General features: G+C 35.5%; 1 protein-coding gene across 3 annotated transcripts; it reads left to right on the top strand.

Moving 5' to 3' along the window:
* The first annotated feature begins 5248 nt into the window (after positions 1 to 5248).
* Positions 5249 to 13929, top strand: LOC126723511 (retinoblastoma-related protein). 3 transcript variants are annotated; one of them, XM_050427032.1, is made up of 19 exons: positions 5249 to 5513; positions 5868 to 6006; positions 6323 to 6427; positions 6524 to 6651; positions 6736 to 6832; positions 6941 to 6987; positions 7717 to 7915; positions 8273 to 8339; positions 8490 to 8669; positions 8749 to 8942; positions 9041 to 9932; positions 10226 to 10403; positions 10527 to 10599; positions 11274 to 11450; positions 11538 to 11657; positions 11733 to 11877; positions 11987 to 12099; positions 13344 to 13459; positions 13560 to 13929. In XM_050427032.1, exons 2-19 carry the CDS (start codon positions 5875 to 5877, stop codon positions 13708 to 13710), a joined length of 3114 nt encoding a protein of 1037 aa, XP_050282989.1. In that variant the 5' UTR covers positions 5249 to 5513; positions 5868 to 5874; the 3' UTR covers positions 13711 to 13929. The 3 variants fall into 3 exon arrangements, with proteins under 3 accessions (XP_050282989.1, XP_050282988.1, XP_050282990.1); XM_050427031.1 differs by having other exon boundaries at positions 5250 to 5513; positions 5864 to 6006; XM_050427033.1 differs by having other exon boundaries at positions 5253 to 5513; positions 5864 to 6006; positions 10241 to 10403.
* The last annotated feature ends 133 nt before the right edge of the window (positions 13930 to 14062 follow it).

Raw genomic sequence — 14062 nt, forward strand, 5'->3', positions numbered from 1 at the left:
CTTGAGATATCTCACTCCATCATTAGCCCCTTTTTTTGTGCCACAATACAATATGGACAGTCAAAAGATACTGATATTCAAGACAGTTCAATCAAGTATATTTCTCAACCAAAGGTTTGCATGGTACAAGGCATCTTTCAATGATAATAGACACTCCTGAATTTCTAATGGGAGCATAGCATTGCTTATATCACAAAATGCTACCATACTGCTTCTTCATGTAGTAAATTTCACTCTTAGATGGAAAAAATTGGAGCCTGGACGGTAAGTGAAATCAATCCAAAACATCCTTTAAAACATGGAAAGAATCAGCGGTTGCTATGACCTCAATCAAGTTATTAACAAGTATAGTGAGAGAGAATACCCTAGTCCATTCGTCCCTTCAAATTAACTATTGGAAGGACTGTTAAAGGCAAACAGTGGGAGATTATTTTGAAGTTAGCAGCTCACAAAAATAGAAGGTCAAAGAGAAGTGGATATGCTTATGAAGCAAAGACTTTGGAAGCGAATGAGCTTTTCTCTGGTGGAGCTAGCTGTGGACGAAAGACTCAACAGCTTGCAATCCAAGATGCAGTGGGAGAAGCGATTTTGAAGGCTATGCAGATGGGATACAACAAGATTTTGGTTCTAAGCAACAACACCAGGCTTGTGCAGCTGTGCAACCAAGGAAAAGATCCAACTGGGACACAGCAGAATTTTGTTGCAGACATGAATCAGCTCCAACAACAAGATTTGACCACTCATTACTTGTTTGTACCCAAAGGTATTATCTCACATATAATAGGCTTAGCTGCTATTACTACTTGCTTCCCTGTTAGCCACTGTAGACTCAATCCGGACCATGTATAAGTCAGGTGGCCCTCTTTTGTACCATCTCTTTTTTTTTTTTTTTAATCTAATGTTTATCTGGTATCAAAAAAAAGGCAAACAGTGAATCTTGGGGTGGTGTTCGTGTTCACTGTACAATCAATCTTTGTAAAGGTTTCGAAAATACCAATCGTAATGCACATTGGTGCCAACACCATTATAGACGATCATATTCTAATATTTTTGAATGAGGTTAACTTCAATTGCACATAGATCATCATAGGTTTTATTGTAGTTCTTGATAACATATTCAGCCAAGGATATGTTGCCCCAATTATCCAATTAATGAACAAAGGCTGGTTATTCTGATGAAATAACATGCATTGATTATCAAATAGTAGCTTTGCTATTGATGCCTTTCAAGTTGACTTAGCAAAAAAAATAAAAAAGCTTTTCCTATTGAGGACTACTTCTGTGCAATCACTGCATAATCCATTCTATGCTCCTAGCAGCTCTGAGAAAGTAAATTGTGTGGGCATGAGCTTTACCATATCTTCAAGACATGCTATCTCATTGAGCCATGAGACTCTTGTTGCTTTAATTCATCTCTTATTTCTAAAGCTTCATACTACATAATTGTAATGCTTAAATACATATATAACATAATATATAGATCCAATGCTATAGAATTTTTTATTTTATAATTAATAATTGTTGATGGTCGTTTTCACAACACATTTTCTACAAGTCCAATTCGGCCGAGTTTGACTTTATGTTGGGCTTAATTCATGTATTATAATTTATTTCATGTATTATAATCTATATATATATATAGAACCGAAACTTTTGAAGTTCTCACAATTTTCCACGTCAGCACAATATTTAAATTAACAACATTTAAATTAAATTAAATTTTCCATCTCATCACTGTTTTCTTTTTCCAATGCAAATTAGACTTCTAGCCAAATAAAGACACTCTCCCACCACCTCTACTCTCTCCTATTTAAGAATTGCTTGCGTAGAAAACCTAAGCCCCAAAAACTATTCGCGGAGAAGATGATGTTTGAGGACCCTCACCACAAAGTGAATATTAAAACTGACATCTTTTTATAAATGTTGGTTAATATCTTATATTTATATGTATGGCCGTTGGTCACCACTATTTTTTTTTTTTTAATTCTTTTTATTTTAGATTTTATGATTAGATCTGCTATTATCTTCTTTTGCTGCAACACAATTTTCTCCTTAAAACTTATTTTTCTTCAAGATTTTTTTTTAGGGCGGCTCATGCTTCACAATTCACATATTCCACTTATGTATTGGACTCCTCTCCTTCTTCAGTCAATGCATCAAGGTTAGGGTTATTTGATTTGTTCAATAAAAATTATAGATTTGTTGCTTTTTCTTATAAGTTTGTCAATTGTTGTTTTGTTTATTTAATTGCTGGGCTTGAATCTTTTAATTAAATCTTCAAATTTTTTTAACCTTTTAAAAGTTTTAATATTTTGAATTTTAACATTTAAAAGGTAACTCATATTTCTCTAATATTTCTATGTTGTGTAGACATATTTTTTTTGTTTATTATATTTCTCCATTGTGTAGTCACATAATTTTTATTTTGTTTTAATAAATTCTTGGCTCAAAATCTTCTAATTGTTTGGTTTATATATGAATTTTTAAGTTCATTTTTTGCAATACATTTAATTGTCTGGCCAATTTCAATAGTAGAAAAGCTATAATCATGGATTCCCTTCTTTCTATTGTATTTCTCTATTGCGTAATTATATATATATATATATATTGTTTTATTTCAATACTTTTGAAGCTTTGAATCTTCTGATTTTTTTTTTTTAAAAAAAAATTTGGCCTTTTGGAAGTTTTAACATCATAACTTTTGGGTTTTATTTTTTCTATTATCAGAAATTATCTAGAAGATTTCAATGAATATCCATGGATTATTCTTTTGAGGGTAACCCATCTTTATCTTATATTTCTATTCCTAACTTTTTTTTCCTATATTTTTTCTTTAATTGTCCGTGTTCACGTCTCTTTTGTTTTTCTTATTTTTACTTTCATAGCGTATGTACATGTTGTGTATGTTCTTTGATTATTTCTTTAACGATTTTTGTGTGAGTATGTGTCATCATATCTGGGTACTTAGGCAAAATCTATAAAGATTAAAGATGCTTTTTTTTTTTTTTTTTGGTAATGAATCCTGTGTTTTTCATGACTTTAGTGAGTCATATTCTTAATGATCGAAATGGTTTTGTTTGACGTGGATTTTGTTCATATTGGTTTCAAAGTTTATTTCTTGGCTTATATTATAGATTGTAATATATTTATTCATCAAACTGTTTAGTTGAGTTTGTTTTCGAAATTGTTTTCAGTGTTGGACATTTTCTTGAAGCATGTTGGTATCATATATTAAAATACTGTTAAGTTGATAATAATAATAATAATAATAATAATAATAATAATAATATAGTTTAATAAATGTCTGAAACGTATAGCTGTTAACAAATGTTTTAGCTATATGATTTTATTTTACAAATTCAATTTTGGTGTTGTAGTAAAATAAACAAAGATTAAATTATATATTGTACTCAATACATTTCCCGTGCATCGCATGGGTTAGCGACTAGTTTATGATATAAGAAGAAGTTGAGAGATTGTGGTCTAGAGGGCATGAGTTGACTTTTCTTTATGCCTTTTGCATGAGCCCAAGTCATGCGTGTTGTAAAGTGGGCTAGGGACATTTGCATCACCTAAGGCTCATGGAAAGGGTCTAATACCCAAAATTTTCACCCAATTAGGTTTCTAGCTCTTGCTGTGTGTGGCTGAATATTCTGACCAACCAATTTTAGCCCCTAAAGCTTGGCTGGCACCCTTGGCTGAACTTGGCTATTGGACACCACTAAGAACATCTTCGCAATGAATTGAAATGGTTGGGGAAGAACACCCAATCATAATTGGTCAAAACATTTCCCTAATTGTGATTAAAGCATGTTATGGCTTTACCCAAGCAAAGGCTAACTAAAACATTACCCTTATTCAATATCTTAAAGGTCCAAAGCCTCAGCCATTAGCTAAAAACCAGTCATTAAGCACACCCAATACTTACTATAAACCCCCCTTCATCAGTTCAAAATGAATTAGCCACATTTTATCTTTAGAGTTGAAACTTTAGAGTAAAAACTCATTCAACCAACAAAGATTCTCACCATTCTAAAGCTTGGGGGTGGAAATACTATTATAGAGGAACTTTCCCTTTCCCTCTCATGAACTCACTCAATTGCCTCTTCTAGTTGTTTATGGGTCAAAGTTTTAGGCTTAAAGTTCTAAGTGTATTTTAGCATCTTTATTATTGTAGTTTTGATTTATTTCTTGTTAAATCACTCTTAGCCTTTATTTATCATACATTTGGAATTCTGGGTTTGACTATCTGCAAATAAGAAACTCAAGGGGAATTTAGTGTTAGAATATGTTAGTATGTTACTAAGTAGGTGAGGTGTGTGGTGATGTTTAGCTATGTGTATGCTGTTGCATGAGGGGGCGTGTGATGCTGCATATGGGGTGCTGGTGTGGGGCGTGTACAAGCTGCTGATGAGGCATGCAGGAGTAGCTGATAAGGCATGCAGGAGTAGCTGATGATGGTGCTGCCAGTATGTATTCTGGTATTACAATAATAAGTGTAATTGATTAGTTGATGCTGTATACTGTATTCACATTAGTGATGTGACCAAATAAGAGTTAGTTAAATAACGGTTAGTTGTTAGCATATTGGCAGCTGGTTAACAGCTGGCTTGGCCGTTAGGCAGTTAGAGAGTGAGGCTTGAGAGAGTATTAGAAACCTGGAAAGGAGGAAGCTGGTATCAGAAATCATTTCCAAATTCCCAATTCTTCAATTCTATGTTTTCTCTCTCTCTCTAATTCTCTGTTCTTATCTCTTCTCTGTTCTTGGAGGCATAAGTTGTCCTCGAATTCAACTATCCAACCTCTCTGTTCCTAACATTTAGAGATTCTCTAAAAAAAAAATAATAATAATAAAAAAAAGGCACCAATACCATTGGGCCCCATTGCTCACACAAGTTTGGGCTGGGCCCCCTTTTTCACATACCCAGACTAAGTTCATAACCTAAGGGCTTTTTCCAACTTCAAGCCCAAAAAACACTTCCGTTAGTCACCGTCATCCTCGCCGTAACGATAGACTTCAATAACACACTCTCCCTCTCCATAACGGAGAAAATTTTGGCGGTAAATAAGAGAGACTAAAGAAACCAAAACAAAAGAAAAAAAAAACCTAACCTTCAAACCACCATGACGTGTCAGAACCCCATTGGGCAACTCATGCATGTATGAGTGTCGGCCATGATGATGATGATGATAACTGATAAGTATCATCCATGTGTGGATTTTTTCCCGCGCGAGACCAACCCACACGAGAGGGTTTCCCCAATAAAAAAAACCCCTAAAATAGATGAGAGAGAAAGAAACGAAGAGAGAGAAAATTTAGAGGGAAAAAAAATAAAAATAAAAAAGATAGATAGGGTTCAGAGAGAACTGAAGAAAGAGAGTGTGTGTGAGAGAGAAACAGAAACCCAAAAATCCCTATTTCTGGTTTCGATCTGAACAAAAACGCCTTCGTATCTTCATTCTTCATACCTACAGTTTAGGTCAGAGAGATCCACCAGATCTATACCAAATTCGTAAGTTTTTTTTTTTTTTTCAATTTTTTGTTCGTTAAAATCTCAGTCTTGTTAATACTATTTTTCTTCAATGTGATTTTTTTTTTTTTATAATTAGAAAGTATTTTCTTTGTTTTTTAAAATTTGCTTTATTTTTTTTTTTTTTACATACTTTAACTTTTAATTTTAGAAATTCCGTAAATTTTTTTTTTTTTTTTTTTGAATTTGGATGATGAGGTTTGGTTTTTAAGGGTTTTATGGACTCAGAATATTGACTTTGGAAATTTAAGTTTTTAAGTGATATTAGCTTTTTTTTTTAATTATTTGTGAAAGATTTGAAATTGGTGCGTTATTGTGATGGATTGAATCAGCTAGGGTTTGGATGAGTCCAGCTGCATTGGAGAAGATGGAAGATGCTAAGCCTTCGGAAGCAGCATCGGCCAACAATTCACAAACAGATAGCGCGGCGGCTACTGTCGACCCATCTGAAGCTCGATTCTCCGACTACTGCAAGGTTTTTTTTAATTTATTTATTCTCTTGTTCATTGTTATCAATGTTATATTTCATTGTATGCGTTTAAATTGAGGTTTGCGCGGTTCAATTCTTTATTTGTTTTTAGTTTTTACTGCTTGCTTTCCCTGGCATTACTCAGTTTTTATAAGCGAAAAGTGAGTTTTCTGTGAATTTAGGCTTGCAAGGTTTATTTTTCTCTTCATTCCTTGTTAGTAATGTTATATTTAAATTTGGGTTTGGCGGGTTGGTTCTATATTTTTATGTTATTAAAAAAAATGTGGGCTTTCTGTGAATTTAATATGGGTTTTGATGACAGAATGGAATGTCGTTGGATGAGAACACTTGCACACAAGCTATGAAGCTGTTGAAAGAAACCAAACACCTTTTACAGACTAATGTTTCAGCTTTTGGCAACGGAACGGTATGTGTTATTGGTTTGTATTGTCCCATAAATGTGAAGATAAGGTGAGGAAAGGTCTTTATGTGAACTAACAGAATTGTGTTTTGTCTGTACCAGGTTGATGAAGCAGAAAGGTTTTGGTTTGCTTTTATTCTGTTTTCTATTAAAAGGCTAAGTGAGAAGAAGCAAGGGTCTGATGATAATGGATATACATTATGCCAGATATTGAGAGCTGCGAAGCTGAAGTATGTTTATTCAAATTTCCTTTATTTTGTGATCGATTGCTTTTTTGTGTTTCGGGGTCATCCTCATATTTTTGTTTTTCATAGCATTGTGGACTTCTTCAAGGAGCTTCCTCAGTTTGTTGTTAAGGCTGGTCCAACTTTGAGTAATATATATGGTGCAGATTGGGAGAACAGACTAGAGGTATTGGTGTGACAGTAATTTATGCCTATAATTAAAAAAATAGTGTAAATATGTGTCTGTTTATTTGGGCTTCTATTCATGGTTTTGTTTTCATTTTTATCCGATCAGGCAAAAGAGATGCAGGCCAATTTTGTGCACTTGAGTCTACTAAGCCAGTGCGTATCTTTTCTTTTGCATCTTTTATTTTAAGTAATGACTTTGGTATCTGCTGCATCATCAATTGACTTTTTGTTTAAGATTTTGCCTTCTCCATTGAGTACACCACATGTTTCTGTTTTAATCCCTTTCTTTTTGCTTGAGTTGGTTTTACTGTTTTATACTGTATGCAAGAAGGATGAGCCCAGGATGCAATTTAATACAGCTACTTCCAGAAGCTCTTTTGTTAGTGGAGATCATGCAAATCTCTTTAGTTTTATTTGTGTATTTTAGTAGTCATGATGTGTGTGCTGAAGTATTGAGTGTCCATATTGAAATTAATGCTTTTGGTGGTAGTGCGCATTGATGATTGCCATTGTTTGCCATGGTAGATTGGGTTGGCAAACTGTGTTAAGGTGGCAATAGGTTGTGTAGGGCAGTGGTGGCCACATGGTGGTACTTGCTTGGTATATGGAGACAATTTTGTGTCAAAGATTGGATTTTGTAAAGCTGTTGACTTTTCTTTGAGCTCCACTAATTACTTTGGAGGAACTCAACAGCTCTAGTGATATTTTTTTATTCTTATATGTTAAAAGTATTATTCTATTTCTGCATCTGAATTTCACTGTGCATATGATGAAACTTTCTATTATTGCAATACACAACTGTGTTTTTCAGTACTTTCTCTCTTAATAATTTTTTGAGTTTGTGCATAAATGGCATAATTATCTTCACATTAATAATTCAAGGTCCTACAAACGTGCAATCCGGGAATTTTTCTTGACAACTGAAGCAAATGTTGATAAGCAGTCTGCTGTTGCTAGTGCATCTGGCTATGTCTCAGACTACCACCGTTTTGGATGGTTGCTTTTTCTGGCACTTCGCGTACATGCGTTCAGCCGTTTTAAGGACTTGGTGACTTGCATGAATGGTTTGGTTTCCATATTGGTAAGTCATTTTTCTGCTTTACTCAATTCCATTGCTTAGTAAAGTTTTGGGATGTTGTTCTGGTTAGAGGCATGAAATGTTATGTGTCTTATTTTAAATGTTGCTATTCTGAAGCTTAGGAGATGACAGTTTTGCTGTCGTTAGATTGTGTGGCAACATGAGCCAACGTCATAGATGGAGGATTAGAAAACAATTAAAGCTAAAGATTTTGTATATTGTACATTATGGTTGACAATTTGACCATGTTGATAATAATTTTTGGCTATACTTTTTACCTTTTTAGAAGATTGTGTGGTAATGTAGAAACAACATTTCCAATAAGAGTGTTTTCTTACTGCTTATTGAAATCTGTAACAGGCTATCTTAATTATTCATGTTCCTGTTCGCTTCCGAAATTTCAAATTTGATGATTCTCAACTATTTGGTAATTCCTTATTTATCCCTTTTAGCAGATTTTGTTAGATGATTTCTTCTTCTTTTTCAGAAGAGATGTCTATTTTTTACATGATTTGTGGCTATCTGATCCCTTATTTTCCTTCATCATCTGTGCTGATTGTGTTAATGTGTGGTTCAGTTAAGAAAGACGGCAAAGGTGTAGACATCCTCGCATCACTTTGCAACAAATATCAAACATCAGAAGATGAGTTGAGGAAAATAATGGAAAAGGCCAATAATTTAATAGCAGATATCTTGAGTAAAAAGCCTCAACCAGCATCTGAGTGTAGAATTGGAAACTTGGAGAATATCGACACAGGTACACACACACACATATATATATTATAACTATTGATTTTATAATTTAGGAGACGCTTCTGAAATTTTGACCCATGCAGATGGTTTGACATATTTTGAAGATCTACTGGAGGACTCATCTTTGTCATCCAGTTTAGGTATTTTAGAAAAGGATTATGATGGTGCAATTCGTAGTAAGGCCGAACTGGATGAGAGGGTTTTCATTAATGATGAGGACAGCTTACTTGGTTCAGGGAGCTTGTCAGGAGGTTCTGTGAATATAAGTGGTGTGAAGGTATGTTTTCAATGAAGAATGTGTGTGCAAATGATGTCAATTTGAGTATTTGTGTGGAAGAAAATATGTTCAATATTGATGTTTATTATTTTGTTCAGAGGAAATTTGATTCGATAGCCTCACCTGCTAAGACGATTACAAGTCCACTCTCTCCTCAGCGCTCTCCTGCATCTCATGCAAATGGAAATATGGGGGTTTCTAATTCAAAGATGGTAGCTACGCCTGTAAGCACAGCAATGACAACTGCAAAGTGGCTTCGTACTGTCATTTCACCACTTCCACCAAAGCCCTCAGCAGAGCTGAAGCGTTTCCTGGCATCTTGTGATAGGGATTTAACTGAGGAAGTAGATACAAGGGCAAAAATAATATTGTTTGCTACATTTCCAAGTACTGCTCAGGGAGAGCATTGTATGTCTACAAACCTGCAATCTGCAAATCTCATGGACAGTATCTGGGCAGAACAACGAAAATTTGAAGCACTCAAGTTATATTATAGGGTATTGGAAGCAATTTGTAGAGCAGAGGCCCAAATATTGCATGCAAGTAATTTGACAGCTCTATTGACTAATGAGAGGTTCCATAGATGTATGCTCGCCTGTTCTGCTGAACTAGTCCTGGCAACACATAAGACTGTTACAATGTTGTTTCCTGCGGTGTTGGAGAGGACTGGCATTACAGCTTTTGATCTTAGCAAGGTCATCGAAAGTTTCATTAGACATGAGGAATCCCTCCCGAGAGAATTGAGGCGGCATCTGAATTCATTAGAAGAACGACTTTTGGAGAGTATGGTATGGGAAAAGGGGTCCTCCATGTATAATTCTTTGACAGTTGCAAGGCCTAACCTCTCCGCAGAAATAAACCGTCTTGGACTATTGGCAGAACCAATGCCACCTTTGGATGCAATTTGCATGCACATTAACATGAATTCTAAATTTATTTCTGGAGGGATTCCTCCCTTCCCTTCTTTGCAGAAGCATGAGACTTCACCAGGTAATGGTTTCTTTACTCCTTTTTAAGTTTTGCAATATTTTTCTCAAAGTAACATAATATGCAATGCACAAGTTCTTAACATCAAAAACTTGTACTGTGAAGGGATGATAACTCATCATGGTGTATGAAAAGTAGTTGTTGCAAATGTAAGAGTTAAACTCATGGCATCTACCACAATGGTTATGCCTTACTACCAAGCTGAGACACATTGGGATGTGCAGAAGTAGTTGGAATAGCTTTATTTTGTTGAAATAAATTGTGATATCAATTTTATTAACGTCTTACTCTATTAGCTAATTATTATTCAGGTCAGAATGGGGATATCAGATCCCCAAAGAGATCATGCCCGGACTATCGAAGTGTATTAGTGGAGCGGAATTCCTTTACATCACCAGTCAAGGAACGCCTCCTGGCCTTCAGTAACCTTAAATCAAAGCCACCACCACCTCCTTTGCAGTCTGCGTTTGCTAGGTACTAATTAACAGAGATGTATTCTCAGGAGGCAGGAAGTGGTGAATCTAATTTATTTGCATGATTTTATTTGTGGCTATTCTCTAACTCTAGGGTTCTACATTTGGATATTTATGTGTGCAGTCCAACACGGCCAAATCCAAGTGGTGGAGGGGAGACGTGTGCAGAAACTGAAATCAATATATTCTTTAGCAAGGTATTAAGCACAATTCTGATGAAAATTATTGCTTTGTACACTAACTCAAGAGTCTAAGAGAACTTGCCAGATGGATGTATCATGAATATGGCTAAGGTTTTGGAGATAATTTGTCTCTCCGCCTTTCCTCCATGTTGTGTTGGGGACTCTTTGTGTGTGTGTGTGTGTGTGTGTGTGTGTGTGTGGGGGGGGGGGGGGGGGGGGGGGGGGGGTGTTGAGGGAGGGGATTGACAAATGATATTTATTAGACCTTATGAGGCTAGCTATCCATTTGGTGGCATATTTTATCTGGCCAATAATTTTTTTAGCCATCCCATTTGAAGCTTTTCTGTGGAAAGATCAGAAGTCTTCCTGTAGATGACATGTAGATCAAACTGTCAGCTATCTGTCTGGTCTGTGGTGGAGGATTTTGGAGACAATCTAAAAGTGAATGTGTTCTGTAAACTTTTGTCCCTATGCTAATTTTTCTGTGTCTGCATTTAATTTTGCACTATTTTTATAAATTTACAAATGAAATATTATGGTAAACATCTGTTCCAGTCATTAATTGTACTTGTGGTGAGTTTGCTACCTGGCCTCACTTTCTGGACTTAGTTAGCATTCAATTCCTCTGCTGCTTTACTTTCTTTTTGGTTATGCATTAACAGTTAAATGTTGTGTACTTGTGCTTCTAGATTACTAAGTTGGCTGCTGTCAGAATCAATGGTATGGTCGAAAGGCTACAACAGTCTCAGCAGATTAGGGAGAATGTGTATTGTCTTTTTCAACAAATACTAAGTCAGCGGACATCTCTATTTTTTAACCATCACATTGACCAAATCATCCTTTGTTGTTTCTATGGAGTTGCAAAGGTTTGCTATGATGAACTCATGAGAGTTTTTGGACTTCTGTTCAATCATTCTTCTTTTATCTTACCCTTGACCTGTTTTTGCCTGCAGATATCTCAACTCAATCTGACCTTTAGGGAAATTATTTACAACTATAGGAAGCAACCACAATGTAAACCTCAAGTTTTTCGCAGTGTGTTTGTTGATTGGTCATCTGCACGGCGCAATGGGGTATGTGGTCTAATCTCTACTCTTTAGTTGTCAGTTTTCTAGATAAGTTTAACCACCCGAACTGTTTGGAAACAGAAAACAGGACCAGATCACGTTGATATCATTACATTTTACAATGAAATTTTTATCCCCGCTGTAAAGCCTCTGCTGGTTGAGCTTGGCCCTGCTGGAGCAACTACAAAAACTAACCGAGTTCCTGAAGTCCACAATAATAATGATGGTATACTTTTGTTACAAATTTATATGTAATTGTTAAGCTCATTTTATTGCAAATGCCATCCTGCTTGTCATTGCCTGATATGCCTCTTTTGTCTTTCTTGGCTGATTAGCTCAATGTCCTGGATCGCCTAAAATATCTCCTTTTCCAAGTCTCCCTGATATGTCTCCGAAGAAAGTATCAGCTACACACAATGTGTACGTCTCTCCATTGCGATCATCCAAGGTACTTGTATGTTTCTTTAGGTGTTATTCGTAGGATATTTGCTCCTTTTCCTTCTTGATCAAATTTGTCGACCTCACATATTGATGAGTCACCTCTAGCAAAAGACAACAAGCATTTGGTGATGAGTATTATTCTTCATGTGTTATGTGAAGTCATTTTAGATATTTGACATTTGAGTTCATGTGCATCTTTCATCAGAGGGTTGACTATGCAATTCCATTACATTTTCAGTTTGTTGGAACCTTGACACCCCCCCCCCCTCCCAAAAAGATGATTTTGTTTCACTTAATTTTGGTGTGAGAATTACCAATTGAATGGACATGAAATATATATATATATATATATATTTCATAGTTAACTGTTAAGGGGGTGTGTAGATTTGTATGAATTCGGTGGTATGATTAGAAAGCAAATCAACTGCTTTTTTATGTAGAAATTTCCCTTAATTTAATATCTCATTGATGGGCAAATAAATTTGTAGGCTAGGCATGGAAATAAGTCTGTAGAACTTGTGTCCCTTACAATTTCCTTGGAACAAAAATTTTAAGCTCTACACAATGAATTCTTTATAGGAAGGAGTATGTTTAAAATGGTATTTTTGTGGAGGGTGTTGAGATTCCACTTCTTGGACTAAAGTTGGTGTTTTTGAGATCTTCAAACCAGAGTTTCCAGTGGATGTTGAGGGTCCTTTTAATAGAATTTGATCAATGTCCTCTCTCTCTCTCTCTCTCTCTCTCTCTCTCTCTCTACAATCTGAGATGATGATTTTCATGTCTTTTTTTATTTTTTAGTGTAGCATTTGACCTTCACCTATATTTTCTTCTTCCAAAAAAAATGTATTTATTAAAATAAAAAAGAAAGGTTATGTTGATGATGAAGCATCCATAATAAGGAATTGTTATGGGTGCTTGATGACATATTTGACCACCTAAATGCTGTGATGCATTTCTTGTTCTCATTCAACATTGAATGCTAACAGTGATAACTTATTTCCTTTGGATCAATATTATTTTTTAGCTTCCTCTGTTGATTGTGATGCTGATACTTTGACCAAACCCAAAAATATAAAATATAAAATGTTGGTGATAATAATGCAGTGACTGTGATCTCAAAGCAGAATTGAATCAAAATAACTTGAATCAGCAAATACCCTGTTCTTAAATTAGGAGCTAAGCATCCTTGGACTAGTTATTGATTCCTTATGCTGAAAAAAAAAATTAATAAAAATTGAATTATGTCTGCAGATGGATGCTCTGATATCACATAGCTCGAAAAGCTATTATGCTTGCGTTGGAGAAAGTACTCATGCATATCAGAGCCCTTCAAAAGACCTGACTGCCATCAATAACCGCTTGAATGGGTATGCTTTTCTATATGCTTCAACTTCTAAGGTTTGAGGCTGTTTCCCCGTTATTGTACCATATTGACCATGTCCTCATCTGAATTACTTCTTTCTTCAGTACCCGGAAGCTTAGAGGCACCCTAAACTTTGACGATGTTGACGTTGGCTTGGTTAGTGATTCTATGGTTGCCAACAGCCTCTACCTTCAAAATGGGAGTTGTGCATCCTCATCAGGTGCACCACTGAAATCTGAGCAACCTGACTCCTGATTCAATGGGCTACTGTCCTTTTTTGTAAATTCTTGTTCTTCTCTCATTTCTTCACTTATTTAATCTATACTTGTTTAGCTTATGATGGGGTGTTGTGTGAGCAGTGAGTTATTGTAGAATGGCTGCCACCACCCCCATGTGCTTATGTAAGTTAGGTATGGAGCTTGAAAAATGTAGTGGCTCTAATTGACTAATTTAATAAAATTTGTTTTCTGCTTATTGTGGTTGTAAGTATATTGTTAATCTTTCTCCTGTTAGTGCCTATTCCATATGGGATTTGGTGTGACATAATTTGTCCAGTCATTGTAAACAGCCAGACCCTAAAATCATGTTTGGGCTTACTTCTCTTCCC

The sequence above is a fragment of the Quercus robur genome, chromosome 4 (assembly GCF_932294415.1).
Source record: "Quercus robur chromosome 4, dhQueRobu3.1, whole genome shotgun sequence".
Taxonomy (NCBI): Eukaryota; Viridiplantae; Streptophyta; class Magnoliopsida; order Fagales; family Fagaceae; genus Quercus; species Quercus robur.